Genomic DNA, 19,484 nt, shown 5'->3' on the forward strand with positions numbered 1-19,484 from the left:
TAATTCGCATTTGATCACTTCTTCTTCATTATCATTACTTATATCATCTTCCGCTTGTAAATCTTCCTCGTTGCACATATGTGGAAAAGTAATCCGGTTTACACTACTAAAATCCCTCCCCTTTGCAGCGACCAAGTGGGAGGGCGCTACTAGTTTAAAGGCACAGAACTCTGCGGGTAAAAACCACTTTGTTGGTATGGATATTGACGTTGCTGATTGTTACCGTTATTTACACCAGGACCTCTATTAAATGTTGGAAACCAATTATTATTTTGATTCGCACTACCTTGGGAAGTCGACGCACTACTTTGATTTTCGTTTGCCCTTGCACCCTGCGTTTCATTTCGATTTTCATTTGCACTTGTGTTTTGTCGGCCATTGCCTTGCGACTGATTACCACCGTTCGAGTTGTTATTATTTCTGTTAAAATTACCTCGCCGTCCACGTCTATGAAATTTCCTTTTCCATCCTTGTTTGAAATTCGAGCACGCACTATTATCACTATTCACTTCGCTACCGTGTTCCACTTTCACATTATTCACGCTAACACCGGTACCACCTTGCTGTTTCTGCTTATTATGCTGATTGTCGTACATATTAGTAATTCCTGACAATCCTTCAATGGACTGTACACTCGCAAGGAACTGATTTATATTATCAGGCATAGAACCCATCATAGCTAATTGGTACCGCTTGGGCAGGAGAGTGATGATGTGTGGCAACGTAATGGTTGGATTTTCATACTCTTCCAGAGCTTGAATTTGACTAAAACGCTCTGTCACAAAATCAACAACACTACTATAGCGCTTTGGATCAAATGGGATAGAACGCAAGTTACGCAGACGCGTGGCTTTCACTAAGGGACTCTCAAATGCATTCTGAAACTCTATCACAAATTCTTGAAAAGTTTGACACTTCTTACCGTGTAAATCGTACCACTTAAGTGCACTGTCCTTAAGAATCAACGGCATGATCGTCAAATATTCGTTTTGAGGCACTCCGGCGAACGACATTTCTCTACCAAAATTTTCTAAAAATGCACTTGCACTTTCCTTCATCATATCACCTGAAAATGTAGAGAGTTGCTTAATGTCTGCTAATCGCAACGGACAACGCCTTGCATTCACTTCACTATTTCTTGCACGCTTAATACGCAGACTTTCTCTTTCGGTTTTGATTCTAGGCATGGTTCTTTTTATTACGTCACTTTCCACCTCTGTATCAGACGCCATTTGAGACTCACTGCTCGATTTCCTCTCGCGCTTCACACTGTGCACGGATCCTGTATTTCTTTGTGACATATTACTTCCAGTATCATGGTGCTCATTTGCTAATTCTATACGCTGCACACGCTCTGATAATCGCTCCACATCTTGCTTGGTTTGTTCACTTAATTCACTGGCGCGGAGACACGTTTCAAAACACTGCTGGTTAAATTTACTCTGTTCGTGGCACACTTGAATACACTCTTGCACTGCTATACCGTATTCACTTTGTTTAGTCTCGCACTTCTGAATTCTGCTTTCACGGTACTTGTCGAGACTTTCGACCAAACGTAACCTTTTCTCATAATCATCCACTCTATTGTGACATTCATTTAATTGACGTTGTTGGTCGTTTACTTGGCGCGTATTTTCTTCAACTGTGCCCCGTATATCATGCACTGCATCGGCTAATTCACGTACACTTCTACGTATATCTTCACTCGTATTAAAACACTTTAATTCCACTGCTTCAATTCGTTCTATCAATTCATGCCGCACTGCACTAATACACTTATTCACATTGTTAATTTCACCTGACAAATCATCTTTACATCGGGATATGTTTTCACGACACTCGCTACTTAATTCATTGATATTATCTTGCATTTTCGGTTGGTTTACATTTATCGCCTCAACGCTTTCACTCACACGCTTTTGATTATCACTCAATTCATTTTGGCTTTCTTTAATTTCATTAATTGATACACTCAGTTCCCTTTGCATAGATAAGAGAACTGTTCTAAGATCACCCTCAGCCATGACGTTGCAAATATAACAAACTCGCTAACACAAATAATTGACTAATTTCTGCAAAAATCTAAGAATGCAAATAATAAAAGTAGTCTAATTTAGACAGGATTTAGGCTTCAATATGCAAGGATGAATGCACTGGACAAGGATACAATGACACGAATTTCATGTACTATTGACTCTCTGAGATGGCGGCAAAATTACGCAGCAAGTTTTGAACATCAAGAATACCTAGGCCTATGTTCGTAGACACAAAACTGAACATTTATACAAAAAGAAAGGTTCCTGCTTCGACACATATATCCCGGCACCATTTTATAATGTTTACTCCATAGGATGGTGATCCAGATAGAGCAAGCATTATATTTGATAGTCGTAAATAGAACGTTTGCTCGAGCGTTGACGATGAAACAAGTAATCATATGAAAAGATTCCCTTCAACGCCAACTACACGTAAGCAAAAATTCTACGTACAACCTTTAGAGACACAACAAATTCAGCATCATATTTCCGAAAACTAACAAATTACACAAATAATAAGTAAAAAGTAAATTTTGCACCATGTACTCAAATAGACGACCACCAGGCATAGGAGATGACATGCACAATCGCAGAAAATACTCATCAATCGATTTGGGAAATTTTAATTATATTAATACTTACATAGCTTTAAACTAGGAAATACAGTTGTGATAATAATGAGTATGGATGTTTCTTATAATATGAAAAATAATTCGATTCGACTAAGTGCAGAATATGATTACACAATGTCTTGTTGCAGCAGGGTAGTAGAAGCTGTTGCACATTCGTCTCTTCGGCGCCAAGTAGTTTGTCTCCCGCTAAATCTCTTCAGCTCTCGCTGTTCGCGTGGGTTTCACGCGTTAAGTGACGTAGGGCTGTGATTGGCTAAAGAAGTGCTGATCAAGGTCACACCGCCCACATGCATCCGCTGAGTGAGAGAACACACACACATAGTAACATCGTCTGCTAGGATGTGCTAGTCCTTTTAAATTAAAAAGAGAATTAAACTGCTTGAACTGCATACAGCCAAAATAATGAATAAATGAGTTTATGACAAGCAGTTGTATGTACTATTAAAATTTAATGAACGTAAATACTCAGGACTATCAAGAATTCCGTTTACTAACTTAAAACGAAATATAAGTTGAAAATACTTCCGTCTAGCCGATAAAGTTCCAACATCAAATAACCTTAGGAGAGTTGCATACGATATTTTATCTTCATAAGGGTTTATTCTGTAAGTTTTATAATATAAATATCTTAGAAACTTATTCTCATTTCGTTCAATTTTTGCAATGTACTGCTTATAATACGGTGTCCAAACTATACTTGCATAATCAAGTTTGCTTCGTACTAGAAAACTGAATAACATAATAATAACATGTGGATTCTTAAAATCTCTAGTACTTATTACAATACCTAGATATCTAAAAGTTTCATTGACAACCTTTCCTATGTGTGCATTAAAACACAATTTGGTACTTTAGTACTTGAAGAGGGTTCTTTTGCAGTAAATTCAGGATTGAATTTGATGTCAATGGTATAATAGTTTTAATATAGTGCAGAAAGATTACTGGTAAAGTGAACCCACAAAGCAACGTAAAAATTCCTTAAACGTTTCGTACTGATGATGATGATATGCCCTCGTTGAAATATATATAACAAGATTTTTTTAGAAAAAAAGCTAAGGCGAGTCAATCTTTTTAACGATAATCTTTTTGTTCGAAATTAAATTTTATAATTTCAAAATATCTTTGCAATTCGAACACACACACTTCCCTTGTTCAATCTACAAACCTACCTTATTAAGAACTGGTTTCGTTGATAACACATTGTAAAGCATCTTCAAAGGCTGTTGTCTATCCAGATGATTCAAACAGTATGTAGCAGGTGTTCTGCGATCATCATAAAAAGGAGGCTTATGCCAATGATCGTAATTCGTTTGCACTAGATACCACGAATTCTTGTTCGCTGCCCTTAGCTGATCCATAGTCAATATATCGAAATCATTCCTGCCTCTCGTTATAATGCATCCCTGAAGCAGTGAACACAAAATAGGCAATTACATATTATGCAAATCTAATACTAACTTTCTTACTTTGTAACAAGTTATACACTTGTACTTGGCACTTAAAATTATAATTTTTAATTATTATTTTATAATTACTGGTTGGTTTGAAGTTTAGCGACCCGTTCACCGCTGAGGCCGTATAAGACGTGGATTTACAGCTTCACACGCGAGCCGAGTCACGTAAGCTCCCAGCTGGAACTGAAGGTGAAAACACAACTATATAGCCACAACGGAGCTTTATTATTATTATTATTATTATTATTATTATTATTATTATTATTATTATTATCAGCTTAAGTGCTATACGCGAGGATTTAAAATTATTAACTCTTACAAGGTATATTCGCGAAGTGTCCCCTCGGAATTCGTGTAAAATTGATTCAAATGCATTGATGCAAATCCAATGTGTATTGCACTAATTTTAGCGGCCCATACGGGTAATTTGCATATTTATGGGTCTACATATACCCGGAGTTCCATACACTACTATAACGGTACGACACAAAATTGCTTTTAGTTTCTTTAGATGTAACTGAACATGAATGTGGACACATGCAAAACAAACTGGATCAAATACTGCTTGTCTGACACGTGTTATCCACCCCGGCCGCCATCTTGGACCCGGCATATTGGATTCAACTTTTGGTATTTCAAATGGGAATAGGTGCAATTGATACATAAAATTCTTGTACATTTCCTTGGAAATTCATTGGTGTAAGGAGTTTTACCGTAGCTTGTACCGTTTGAAAGGTATTGCATGTTAAATGCCAGGCACTTCACGAATATTGAACCAAATAGAAAGTTGAGCAGGTCCCCGTGTATGTAATTTTTTACGTGATTTATTGTTCAAATATTCTCTAAAGGTACAGACATACAGACGTCAATACAAAAATGGTAGGTCTTCATCCAAATCTGGTCGTATCTGGATTGACATTAAGCATTTTGACCGTAATATACTTTCTTATTATAATATAACATGAAAGTAATAACAATCACTCACAGAAATGTAATAAGATTATGACACCAATGCTGTAAAGAGTTTGTTTATACCTAAAAATTGTTTTGATTTGTCAACATCAAAAACGTAAGCGTAACTGATATTACTCTGCAATGTATACTCGCGAAGGGCCTGGAGGGATTTAACACGCAATACCTTCCAAACGATACAAGTTGCGGTAAAATTCACTACAGCTCTGAATTTCCGAGAATATTGTAATGAATTTGATGTATCATTTGCACCTATTCCCATTTGAAAAACCGAAAGCTGAATCCAATATGGCGGATTCAACATGGCGGCTGGGATGAGAAACATGTGTCAGAAAGCAGTACTTGATGTAATTTGTTTTGTATATGCCTACATTCTTGTCAGTTACATTGAAAGTAAACGAAAAAAAAATTAATAATAACGTGCAATGTACTGGAGAGAAGTCGCTACAAATTAATTCTCTTTAACGAGGACGATTTACGAAACATCATCTACTAATTGAAGTCATGATTATTTTCCAATACAGTAAATTTCAATAAACTTTCTTGTTATCGTTAATTACTCCATATCGGACTCCCGAAGAAAACTCATCGAAACAACTTATTGACCGTGCAAATAGCGACTACTCTGTCATAACTCCGTTTTCTTTCATTCAGAAATAGGAAAGAAAGAAAAGAAAGTAGAAGGGTAAAAGAAGGAGGTAGGAAAAGAAGAAAGAAAAGAAATAGGGTATTTTAATGAGAAACAGATTACTGGATAATTCCGGAAATATAGTAAAAGGTCGGGAAAGTCGTTGAAAGATGAATCATTCTAAATGTTATTAACGACTAATCAATTTTGGAATGCTTCGAAATAGACACATGTTCCCTCATACCACCCAGACCTAGCTCCAGGCACCACGATCATGGGGTTGCCCAGACCTAGACCTGGGAATGAGAAAAGTGAAATTTAATCCTTTGTACTGTTATTCCAACCGGTAATTGATTACCATCCAGCATCTGGACTCTGTTCTCTAGGATCGACCACACATATGAATTAGCCAAGAAAAAAAAAAAACCAAACTTATCAACTCAATATAAATTTATGTATCGTATCAATAGGAGTCTCAACTTCCTGGAAGAAAGATGTCGTATTTAGGCTCGTCCTGCTATTTTTGTTTCACTCCTAGAGCCGATTTAAACCGTTAGTGACGGTCCTTCATGACCTAGGTTATTTACCTTAACACATATATTAAAACACGACACATATATTATAGATGTTAATACAACAAATGATATCACTAAAATTACTTATATTAAATCTATCATGCATTCACACGCTCACTCACTCAGGACAGTGTATATATGGTTAAAGGAAACCAACTAACTACAAAGATACAAATAATTTATTACATCCATAGTGAAAACAAAAGACAAACAAATAATTATGAAGAAAATATTACAAGCACAAGTTATTGGTTATATATTAATAGAGTACATAGTGTTATATTCTAGTAAATTTTTATATATTCAATCTTGACAAATAAAAATAATTACATATATTGTATCTTAGGCATGCTAAATCAAAATTATGATTTGCGACATACGCAAAGGAGACACTTATTTCACTTTTAAAAAAAATTGACAAAGAGGAAAGAAAAGAGAAAAAAAAAGGAACTTTTTGGTGTATCAGGACTTATATGAGTCTCTACCTCACATCGGGTAATAAAATATTAATGATTTTGAGCGTTCAAATCACAGATCACGCACTACTCATAGTGTCCAGAACATTTCGCTCCATTTAACTTCGTTCGTGTTTATATATATCTATATATATATATATATTGGTTTACAAAACCATTCATCGTCTATACTTGGTTTATAACTTTTAACAGTTTATATCTGCAATCGCACACTGCGACGCTTTATACCCATCCAGGGATTTCGAAAAATCACTATCGCTAGAGGACGTTTCTCCTCTTAGACGGTCCATTTCCAAACTTATTATTTGCTTAGTTTTAAGTTATTTATTTAACACAGGGACACGTCATGAGACCTTTCTTCAAGATCACTTTCGTATATATTTGTATATGATTCGGATTTTAAAAACGATCTCCCGCAGGTGTACGGAGTATGAAGGTTTAAATTGAGGATAAAAAAAAAAAACTGGTCAAGTCACAGGATACATATGCAGGTGAGAAGGATTCAAGGTACACTTTCCACAATGGTTTTTGGGTTGGTAGTTCAGGGATAATATTCGTTATGATGTGGGTTACGTTTAGACCTGCCGTTACTTTCCAATACATGCCATTACAGAATTACATAAGGTATCATTTACATTTATTCAAAAGAAAAGGAAAATTACTTAAGTGCACGGCGGTATTCATGACAAAATCTACATTCTCAAATTCGTCGGAAAACTCACTGGCAAACTATAGCAACCAATACACGTTTAGGGAGGACAGACACGAGCGCTCTTACATATATTCATAATACATTTAATATCATACTTTTACTTTAAAATCATATTCACATATTAAGTACATATACATTTCGACGTATTCATTTCTCTCTCTCTCTCTCTCTCTCTATATATATATATATATATATATATTTATATTCAATAAATGCGCACACATTTAAATTAATCACCCCAATAATAAAATTTTTACAAGGTTGCAAACATTGTCCAAAAACAAATGACTTCCGACATTACATATGAAAAAGAAAATTGATTTTTTACTTGATACCGCGCATCTATAAATTTTTCACTTTTATATAATCAGTTCGTGCTTAAATAATGAAAAAAAAAAAAACTTTGGAAGGCAGGCACGTAACACAGAGCATTTCTAGATATAACTAGATAACCTAAAATACAATTTCTGGGCCCAGGTTAACTACAAAGTAATCGGAAACCAACACAGAAAAGTGACCAATGGATTAAAAAAAACTTAAGAGGAACGACGGTGAAAGAACGTAATCGAAGTGTCGTCAAATACTAAGTCTTTGTTCATTTCAGCGATAGGTCAAAATGTGATGGAGGACCCAATCAATATCTACTTTATCCATGAATCGTGTCTTGCAACGTCTCAGCTGGTAATTTCAGATCAGAGTTGTACGTTAAATAAATCGTAAGTAACAAGTTCAAAATCTTGGGGGGGGAAAGGTTGAAAAAAAAACTTTAAGAAATGAAGACAGATAGAGAGATAGAGAAGAAGGAAGACGAAGAATAGGGGCGCCAAAGACTTAAGTGAGAAATAACTAACACTACAAAGATAGAAGTCGAATTTCGCTCTCAACAAAATCCATAGCCAAAATATCCTTAACATGCCAAAAAGGGTGGTCTACTCAAATACGTAGACTCAAGGGGCGCCCTGCTGCCAAGGATGCAAGTTCTGTGTCCATCAGATCCCAATCCCACAAGAGTTTGCTTGTAAGATTGAAATCCGATCCGCGTATCCGGCCCAGACCAGCAGGATAAAAGGAGAGGGGGAAAGGGACCAGGTAACTGCGTCCCCAATTTTGAAATCTCTAAGTAAAAAAAAATATATATTCGACCCCTTAGAAAAACTAAGAAGGTTCGAGGACAGTAATGAAACTAGAATAGAAGTATTATCTAAGATATCCCTAACTAATGATTTGCCGAAATAAAAAGAAAATTAAATAAACTGAATTTTGGATCGGTGATTTCTATTGCCAAACCTCACCGATAGCTCCCCTTCGCAGAATGCGCTAAATTCTGAGGCATCGATTAATTTCCATCACTAGCTAGTTTGGAAACTAAGAAAAGAAAACGAAAATATTCAAGGGGAAATGGGGTCGATGCCCGGGTACGGGAAAATAAATTTCAATAATTAATTGTTTTGATTCTGTAACCCTGTCAGAGCTGTCGCCTCCATGAACATTGTAAGCTAGCCCGAGTAGGTAACGTGGGAAAAAAAAAATCTCACGGAGCAGGATATTCTATTTTAAAAAGCGACCAGAAAATATAATTCACTACAGCCCTGATGTATAACTACTACTGTCTTTTCACAATTTATTATTCAATATGTCTAGTCAGCGATTGTATGATGCTACCCATTCTATCAGATGGTATTACTATGGTTGATTATTATTATAACACATTAAGCTACAAAGTATTACCATAGTCCGACTATATATCGCCGTCCGGTCCGCGTGATATTATGGTGCAGGGGTCAGAACCCGAGATGTTTGTAGCTACACGTATCTATTCAATATATATATATATCAACACGCGGCGAAGTATTCACTGGGCTACTATATATATTTAACTATATGGGTGTCCTATATTCTATATTCATTTATTACAATATTCATATACTTTATATTCATATTCACATTAATATTCATATAATATTCATATCATCATTCTCATTTACTACGACGCTATATTCTTACAAACACCCTGTTTCCTCTATCTACGCCCAGCCTATATACACATTTCATCATAACACTTTAAAATCTATAGTCACTACAAACATTTCCCATTCCACCTCAACCAACCTCACTCGAACTCAAGACTCCTTCACCACACACACAATACTATGTAATACCTGGTAGCTTTATTAAGAACGAAAAAAAAATCCTACGTATGTTCACTGAAAATAGAATTATCCGCGATAATATTTAATGTTTATAAAATTCTGCAGTAACAATGAACTTCTGCAGCCACGAAGAAAAATGAACATCTAATATAATTCCAAAGCGAAGAACTAGCATCATATCGCCCGACTTCTGTTAAAAAATTACGTATTGTTTATTTACTTAAATATCTCGATTTCTAGACTATGCAGAATGTTGAAACCTTCAGAATATATTAATTTTGGGTCACTTGACCTAACTGTACATTCATATGGGCTGTGAATTATACCTTCTAGGTTTTATTTCGGAAAGAAAGGTCAATTTCATGAAATCTAAATCACTAAGCACCTCGACGGAAGAATGGCGGTTAGTACTGACTTTTGACACTAGGGCTAGCGACGATATAATCAACCCTTGAACAACTGAATGTGACCTTGTACACGGAATTATTACACTATATTAAGTTCACTATTAAATATTGTGTATGAGTTCACTTAATGACGGAATAATAAAGAATTTATCGCATAGTAAATACTACACTGTCCATATTTAATTATCTCACACACTCTTTCATCACTTAACTACCACTACCACTGATACTACATTACAAATATACACATACTACTTAAACTACAAGACACATCATGCCAATACACACCAATCATCACTATCATTAATACATGTTATACTAATAAATATACACAGACAACATTCAGATTTTACCATTTTAAATCGGCTCTATGCAAGGTAACGAAAGGAAAGAAATGAACAGGGCCAACTGACCCTTATATTTACCAAATCACATTCTTTACTTAACCTGTTTAATCAATGCCCTGAGGGGACATATCGAAGTATTAGCTAACAATAGGACCCCTGCCCTGAAGGGGCAGGAACCCGGAACAAACTACATGTTCAACTCATCCCGCTGGAAGCCGTACTCCCAAGTTGGGAGTCAGATAGGAGCCCTCTGCTTAATTTACACGTACATGCTGATGGTTAGTAACAATACAAACAGACCTAAAATACCGCCATATATATATATATGAAAAAAAAATCACGTACTAACTACACAGACAGATTACTGAACGGACAGGTCTGACCGAACCTACACTGATTCAGGAGGGGCAAGAGGGAAATTTAACTATTCGATTCACTGAACTGCAAACTGGGTTTGGGAAAGGAGATTAAATGCACACACTATCCTGAATTCTGTCCATCACGAACTATATCTGCACAACATGGCGTTACTATACTGCACTTCCTATTTCAGCTTTTTAGTTCAGTTTTTAGTATGAAATTTAATAGTTTTTGGCTCCTAGAGACTTCCAACGATGTTAGGTGTTAATGAAATCCAAATATTACCTTGTTTGCAGCTTTCTACTCCCTTTTCAACTTTATGATCGAGAAGATCCGAATCTGGCTGTTGTCAGTAAAATTTCCTGGCGTGGAATGGAATAATTGCGCCCTAATATCATAGCGTGGGTTTATCATCCAATCAAAACTAAGCATTTTGGCGGTGGGGCTTTGAAACGAATAAAATTTGGTAAAATCTGGATTAAACTAGATTTTAGAAGGACCTAGGTATCTAAAAGAGAGGTGAAGGGTGGTCCTGAAAATTCTGTCGAATTTTAGATTGGTTATTTGATCTGGAAAGTTCCGTCCAATAGTGGACCTATGTTTTCAGATAGCACTGACACCGTAAGAATTGTAATAATCCATTTACACATCCATATACAAGACTTATAACTAATTTAAAATATAAATAAAGGTATTGATTCCCAAAACTATAATTCCTAATGAATTTTTTACAGTTTCTCATGTTAATTTGAAATAGAATAACAAATAAAATTACGAATTATATGAACAGCCAGAAATCTTTTGTTAAACATCAAGTACAGTCGGTGCAAAAAATTTCGGGCACCCTCCTATCAAGAACATATCATTAGACTGAAATGGCATATTACAGTTCCCCGGCGTCGTAAAAAAAATTTTTGTTTGAATAACAAAATTTTGTTGAATAGAATTAACATGTATTAATACTAATAAACTAACTACTCACTCATACACTCATACACTCAAATGAGACAGTGTAACATTCACTTTGGGTATTGAGATAGAAGTTCCCGTTTTTTGTCCTCAGTACAGTTGAAAAGTTTAGATTCTGGAAATTGTGAGTTCACCTTTTAGGTAGCAGGAAAACACGAGGCAGTCCATTGGTAATATTCCCGTCAAAAGTGGGAAAACGTTCGATGTCCCTCAGCGAAACCTTGGAACCCATACTAACATAAGCAGGGGAATAGTTACTGGGAATTAACATATTATCCTGCACAATCGGAGTCGTCACCGGATTTACCACCGACGACGTCGTAGCGGTGTTATAATTACCCATGTAAGTGAAAGGGATTTTGTTGGTCGTATTGAATATGTTGGGCTCCATCCCCGGACCAATCGCACCCATGAACAACGACTCAGAATGGCACCCATCTCCTCTTCCCGGCAACACGCTATGTGATTGTATACCTCCATGTAAGGAGGGAGCACTCACGCTAGTGACCGTAGTCGTCACAACACTCGACTGATTCGACACACTATTGGAATTGAACCACGACTTTGGTTCTGACCGATGCATGGGGTAGTGCGTCGCAATATCCCGTGCATCAACTGACACTAAATTTTCTTTTCCTGCGCCACGGGTAGTTGTTATAGCAGGTAATATTCCTGAGGAATCGCTACCGGGGAAAGGATAGGTTACCTCTGATTTTTCGCAACTAGATTTTGTCATTTCTTTTTGAATATTTGCTATCTCGTTTTGAATTTTCGAAATTTTCTGGTCAGTTACTTCCAGTTTGGTTTCCAATGATAGGTCTGACAAGGTTGACTTTAAACTATCAATTTCGGCCTGCTGCGTTTCTAATTTATTGTTGATTTTATACAATTTAGTATCCATTTGTTCAATTTCAGAATTTACATGATCTAATTTACTTTCAGTCTCCTGCTGAAGTTGCTTTATGGACTGTTGAGCCTCGCATCTGACCAAATCAATTTCAGTAGACGTTTGCTCCCTCAATTTGTTTATTGAGGAAGCGAAGTCTACACATATATTGTCTATTTTGTGAGTTAATACTTCGAATCGAGATTCGGTTTCTCGGTTCGAGGCAACTATTTTTTCATTCATTTCCCGGCTATTCTTATCTATTTTTTCATCTATTTTCTGTAGCATTTGTTGCAATGAAAGGAGGAGAGCGTCATTATTAGATGACACAGTCTTCCTTTGCTTTTCTTTGGTTTTATCACCACTTGGATCCCCATCTCTTTCATCATCATCGAGGTCAGATATCTCCACTGGAGATATTTGGCCTCGGTTCTTCGGGGTACTATACCCTCGCTCACCATCCGAATCGGGATGTTCATTTTCTTTTTCAGAGGATAAACTCATGGGTTCACGCGACTGGTGGAGCTTCCCCTCACATTCTTTGCAGTATTTAACTATCTCACCAGCCCGGACCTTTTCTGCGTTTTCAGCAGTATCCTCTAAATTAATACAACTGAAATGAATCCATTTCAGCCCACATTCGTGACACCTCACTAGCCTACGAGAGACGCGAGCTCTTTTCTCACTACTTTCTAAAGTACATTGCGTACATGAGACTTCCGCGTTCTCGTGTGATACTACTTCCCTATTGGTTGCCATAGTTTCCATATAAAAAGACACAATATAAACACATGCAATTATATCCTTATAAACTAACAATACTTATTAATCAAGTACTATTCATAAATTAAGGGACTCCTATCTAATTCCCTCCTTGCGTCAACTTCCAGCATTTTCAAATTTTAGAAGTCACTTTAGCAAATTCCTTCATTTCCCCCTTTCTACAGAGAGAGACAAAGATAGCAGAACAGCCAATGACTATAATTATTTAATCCCACTATAACTTTTTAATTATGCACCTTTTGTGGCCAAGTCAATATGTGCTCGATCCTAAACAGTGTTTAATAAATAATTTCAGATTCGTTACCAGGGAAAACAATTGTTTCCATGGTAACTGTCCGATGTCAACGGTCGCCAATATTGAAAGAAAACTTCGTCCATAGATCGTTTTAACATCCTGTCACGGTCCGCCAATATTGAAAGTAAACGAAGAAAAGAGAGCTAATGTAGAGGAGAGAAGTCGCTACAAATTAATTCTCTTTAACGAGGACGATTTACGAAACATCATCTACTAATTGAAGTCATGATTATTTTCCAATACAGTAAATTTCAATAAACTTTCTTGTTATCGTTAATTACTCCATATCGGACTCCCGAAGAAAACTCATCGAAACAACTTATTGACCGTGCAAATAGCGACTACTCTGTCATGACTCCGTTTTCTTTCATTCAGAAATAGGAAAGAAAGAAAAGAAAGTAGAAGGGTAAAAGGAGGTAGGAAAAGAAGAAAGAAAAGAAATAGGGTATTTTAATGAGAAACAGATTACTGGATAATTCCGGAAATATAGTAAAAGGTCGGGAAAGTCGTTGAAAGATGAATCATTCTAAATGTTATTAACGACTAATCAATTTTGGAATGCTTCGAAATAGACACATGTTCCCTCATACCACCCAGACCTAGCTCCAGGCACCACGATCATGGGGTTGCCCAGACCTAGACCTGGGAATGAGAAAAGTGAAATTTAATCCTTTGTACTGTTATTCCAACCGGTAATTGATTACCATCCAGCATCTGGACTCTGTTCTCTAGGATCGACCACACATATGAATTAGCCAAGAAAAAAAAAAAAAAACCAAACTTATCAACTCAATATAAATTTATGTATCGTATCAATAGGAGTCTCAACTTCCTGGAAGAAAGATGTCGTATTTAGGCTCGTCCTGCTATTTTTGTTTCACTCCTAGAGCCGATTTAAACCGTTAGTGACGGTCCTTCATGACCTAGGTTATTTACCTTAACACATATATTAAAACACGACACATATATTATAGATGTTAATACAACAAATGATATCACTAAAATTACTTATATTAAATCTATCATGCATTCACACGCTCACTCACTCAGGACAGTGTATATATGGTTAAAGGAAACCAACTAACTACAAAGATACAAATAATTTATTACATCCATAGTGAAAACAAAAGACAAACAAATAATTATGAAGAAAATATTACAAGCACAAGTTATTGGTTATATATTAATAGAGTACATAGTGTTATATTCTAGTAAATTTTTATATATTCAATCATCTTGACAAATAAAAATAATTACATATATTGTATCTTAGGCATGCTAAATCAAAATTATGATTTGCGACATACGCAAAGGAGACACTTATTTCACTTTTAAAAAAAATTGACAAAGAGGAAAGAAAAGAGAAAAAAAAGGAACTTTTTGGTGTATCAGGACTTATATGAGTCTCTACCTCACATCGGGTAATAAAATATTAATGATTTTGAGCGTTCAAATCACAGATCACGCACTACTCATAGTGTCCAGAACATTTCGCTCCATTTAACTTCGTTCGTGTTTATATATATCTATATATATATATATTGGTTTACAAAACCATTCATCGTCTATACTTGGTTTATAACTTTTAACAGTTTATATCTGCAATCGCACACTGCGACGCTTTATACCCATCCAGGGATTTCGAAAAATCACTATCGCTAGAGGACGTTTCTCCTCTTAGACGGTCCATTTCCAAACTTATTATTTGCTTAGTTTTAAGTTATTTATTTAACACAGGGACACGTCATGAGACCTTTCTTCAAGATCACTTTCGTATATATTTGTATATGACTCGGATTTTAAAAACGATCTCCCGCAGGTGTACGGAGTATGAAGGTTTAAATTGAGGATAAAAAAAAAAAAAAACTGGTCAAGTCACAGGATACATATGCAGGTGAGAAGGATTCAAGGTACACTTTCCACAATGGTTTTTGGGTTGGTAGTTCAGGGATAATATTCGTTATGATGTGGGTTACGTTTAGACCTGCCGTACTTTCCAATACATGGCATTACAGAATTACATAAGGTATCATTTACATTTATTCAAAAGAAAAGGAAAATTACTTAAGTGCACGGCGGTATTCATGACAAAATCTACATTCTCAAATTCGTCGGAAAACTCACTGGCAAACTATAGCAACCAATACACGTTTAGGGGGGACAGACACGAGCGCTCTCACATATATTCATAATACATTTAATATCATACTTTTACTTTAAAATCATATTCACATATTAAGTACATATACATTTCGACGTATTCATTTCTCTCTCTCTCTCTCTCTCTATATATATATATATATATATATATATATATATATATATATATATATATATATATATATATATTCAATAAATGCGCACACATTTAAATTAATCACCCCAATAATAAAATTTTTACAAGGTTGCAAACATTGTCCAAAAACAAATGACTTCCGACATTACATATGAAAAAGAAAATTGATTTTTTACTTGATACCGCGCATCTATAAATTTTTCACTTTTATATAATCAGTTCGTGCTTAAATCATGGAAAAAAAACTTTGGAAGGCAGGCACGTAACACAGAGCATTTCTAAAGATATAACTAGATAACCTAAAATACAATTTCTGGGCCCAGGTTAACTACAAAGTAATCGAAAACCAACACAGAAAAGAAAGTGACCAATGGATTAAAAAAAAAACTTACGAGGAACGACGGTGAAAGAACGTAATCGAAGTGTCGTCAAATACTAAGTCTTTGTTCATTTCAGCGATAGGTCAAAATGTGATGGAGGACCCAATCAATATCTACTTTATCCATGAATCGTGTCTTGCAACGTCTCAGCTGGTAATTTCAGATCAGAGTTGTACGTTAAATAAATCGTAAGTAACAAGTTCAAAATCTTGGGGGGGGGGAAAGGTTGAAAAAAAAACTTTAAGAAATGAAGACAGATAGAGAGATAGAGAAGAAGGAAGACGAAGAATAGGGGCGCCAAAGACTTAAGTGAGAAATAACTAACGCTACAAAGATAGAAGTCGAATTTCGCTCTCAACAAAATCCATAGCCAAAATATCCTTTACATGCCAAAAAGGGTGGTCTGTCTACTCAAATACGTAGACTCAAGGGGCGCCCTGCTGCCAAGGATGCAAGTTCTGTGTCCATCAGATCCCAATCCCACAAGAGTTTGCTTGTAAGATTGAAATCCGATCCCCGTATCCGGCCCAGACCAGCAGGATAAAAGGAGAGGGGGAAAGGGACCAGGTAACTGCGTCCCCAATTTTGAAATCTCTAAGTAAAAAAAAATATATTCGACCCCTTAGAAAAACTAAGAAGGTTCGAGGACAGTTATGAAACTAGAATAGAAGTATTATCTAAGATATCCCTAACTAATGATTTGCCGAAATAAAAAGAAAATTAAATAAACTGAATTTTGGATCGGTGATTTCTATTGCCAAACCTCACCGATAGCTCCCCTTCGCAGAATGCGCTAAATTCTGAGGCATCGATTAATTTCCATCACTAGCTAGTTTGGAAACTAAGAAAAGAAAACGAAAATATTCAAGGGGAAATGGGGTCGATGCCCGGGTACGGGAAAATAAATTTCAATAATTAATTGTTTTGATTCTGTAACCCTGTCAGAGCTGTCGCCTCCATGAACATTGTAAGCTAGCCCGAGTAGGTAACGTGGGAAAAAAAAAATCTCACGGAGCAGGATATTCTATTTTAAAAACCGACCAGAAAATATAATTCACTACAGCCCTGATGTATAACTACTACTGTCTTTTCACAATTTATTATTCAATATGTCTAGTCAGCGATTGTATGATGCTACCCATTCTATCAGATGGTATTACTATGGTTGATTATTATTATAACACATTAAGCTACAAAGTATTACCATAGTCCGACTATATATCGCCGTCCGGTCCGCGTGATATTATGGTGCAGGGGTCAGAACCCGAGATGTTTGTAGCTACACGTATCTATTCAATATATATATATATCAACACGCGGCGAAGTATTCACTGGGCTACTATATATATATTTAACTATATGGGTGTCCTATATTCTATATTCATTTATTACAATATTCATATACTTTATATTCATATTCACATTAATATTCATATAATATTCATATCATCATTCTCATTTACTACGACGCTATATTCTTACAAACACCCTGTTTCCTCTATCTACGCCCAGCCTATATACCCATTTCATCATAACACTTTAAAATCTATAGTCACTACAAACATTTCCCATTCCGATCACCGCACGACAACCTCACTCGAACTCAAGACTCCTTCACCACACACACAATACTATGTAATACCTGGTAGCTTTATTAAGAACGAAAAAAAAATCCTACGTATGTTCACTGAAAATAGAATTATCCGCGATAATATTTAATGTTTATAAAATTCTGCAGTAACAATGAACTTCTGCAGCCACGAAGAAAAATGAACATCTAATATAATTCCAAAGCGAAGAACTAGCATCATATCGCCCGACTTCTGTTAAAAAATTACGTATTGTTTATTTACTTAAATATCTCGATTTCTAGACTATGCAGAATGTTGAAACCTTCAGAATATATTAATTTTGGGTCACTTGACCTAACTGTACATTCATATGGGCTGTGAATTATACCTTCTAGGTTTTATTTCGGAAAGAAAGGTCAATTTCATGAAATCTAAATCACTAAGCACCTCGACGGAAGAATGGCGGTTAGTACTGACTTTTGACACTAGGGCTAGCGACGATATAATCAACCCTTGAACAACTGAATGTGACCTTGTACACGGAATTATTATACTATATTAAGTTCACTATTAAATATTGTGTATGAGTTCACTTAATGACGGAATAATAAAGAATTTATCGCATAGTAAATACTACACTGTCCATATTTAATTATCTCACACACTCTTTCATCACTTAACTACCACTACCACTGATACTACATTACAAATATACACATACTACTTAAACTACAAGACACATCATGCCAATACACACCAATCATCACTATCATTAATACATGTTATACTAATAAATATACACAGACAACATTCAGATTTTACCATTTTAAATCGGCTCTATGCAAGGTAACGAAAGGAAAGAAATGAACAGGGCCAACTGACCCTTATATTTACCAAATCACATTCTTTACTTAACCTGTTTAATCAATGCCCTGAGGGGACATATCGAAGTATTAGCTAACAATAGGACCCCTGCCCTGAAGGGGCAGGAACCCGGAACAAACTACATGTTCAACTCATCCCGCTGGAAGCCGTACTCCCAAGTTGGGAGTCAGATAGGAGCCCTCTGCTTAATTTACACGTACATGCTGATGGTTACTAACAATACAAACAGACCTAAAAATACCGCCATATATATATATATGAAAAAAAAATCACGTACTAACTACACAGACAGATTACTGAACGGACAGGTCTGACCGAACCTACAGATTCAGGAGGGGCAAGAGGGAAATTTAACTATTCGATTCACTGAACTGCAAACTGGGTTTGGGAAAGGAGATTAAATGCACACACTATCCTGAATTCTGTCCATCACGAACTATATCTGCACAACATGGCGTTACTATACTGCACTTCCTATTTCAGCTTTTTAGTTCAGTTTTTAGTATGAAATTTAATAGTTTTTGGCTCCTAGAGACTTCCAACGATGTTAGGTGTTAATGAAATCCAAATATTACCTTGTTTGCAGCTTTCTACTCCCTTTTCAACTTTATGATCGAGAAGATCCGAATCTGGCTGTTGTCAGTAAAATTTCCTGGCGTGGAATGGAATA

At 35.9% G+C, this 19,484-nt stretch overlaps 1 protein-coding gene across 1 annotated transcript in view; it reads right to left on the reverse strand.

Annotated features, from left to right (window-relative positions):
- The window catches only part of LOC145670331 (acid ceramidase-like), an 86,985-nt gene that overhangs the window by 19,442 nt on the left and 48,059 nt on the right, over positions 1 to 19,484 (reverse strand). Inside the window, exon 8 of the mRNA XM_081738859.1 lies at positions 3,838 to 4,071. Coding sequence (XP_081594985.1) covers positions 3,838 to 4,071 — 234 coding nt within the window. The remainder of the gene's footprint in view (positions 1 to 3,837; positions 4,072 to 19,484) is intronic.

This window comes from Thermobia domestica, chromosome 14 (assembly GCF_964235325.1).
Source record: "Thermobia domestica chromosome 14, izTheDome1.hap1.1, whole genome shotgun sequence".
Lineage (NCBI taxonomy): Eukaryota > Metazoa > Arthropoda > Insecta > Zygentoma > Lepismatidae > Thermobia > Thermobia domestica.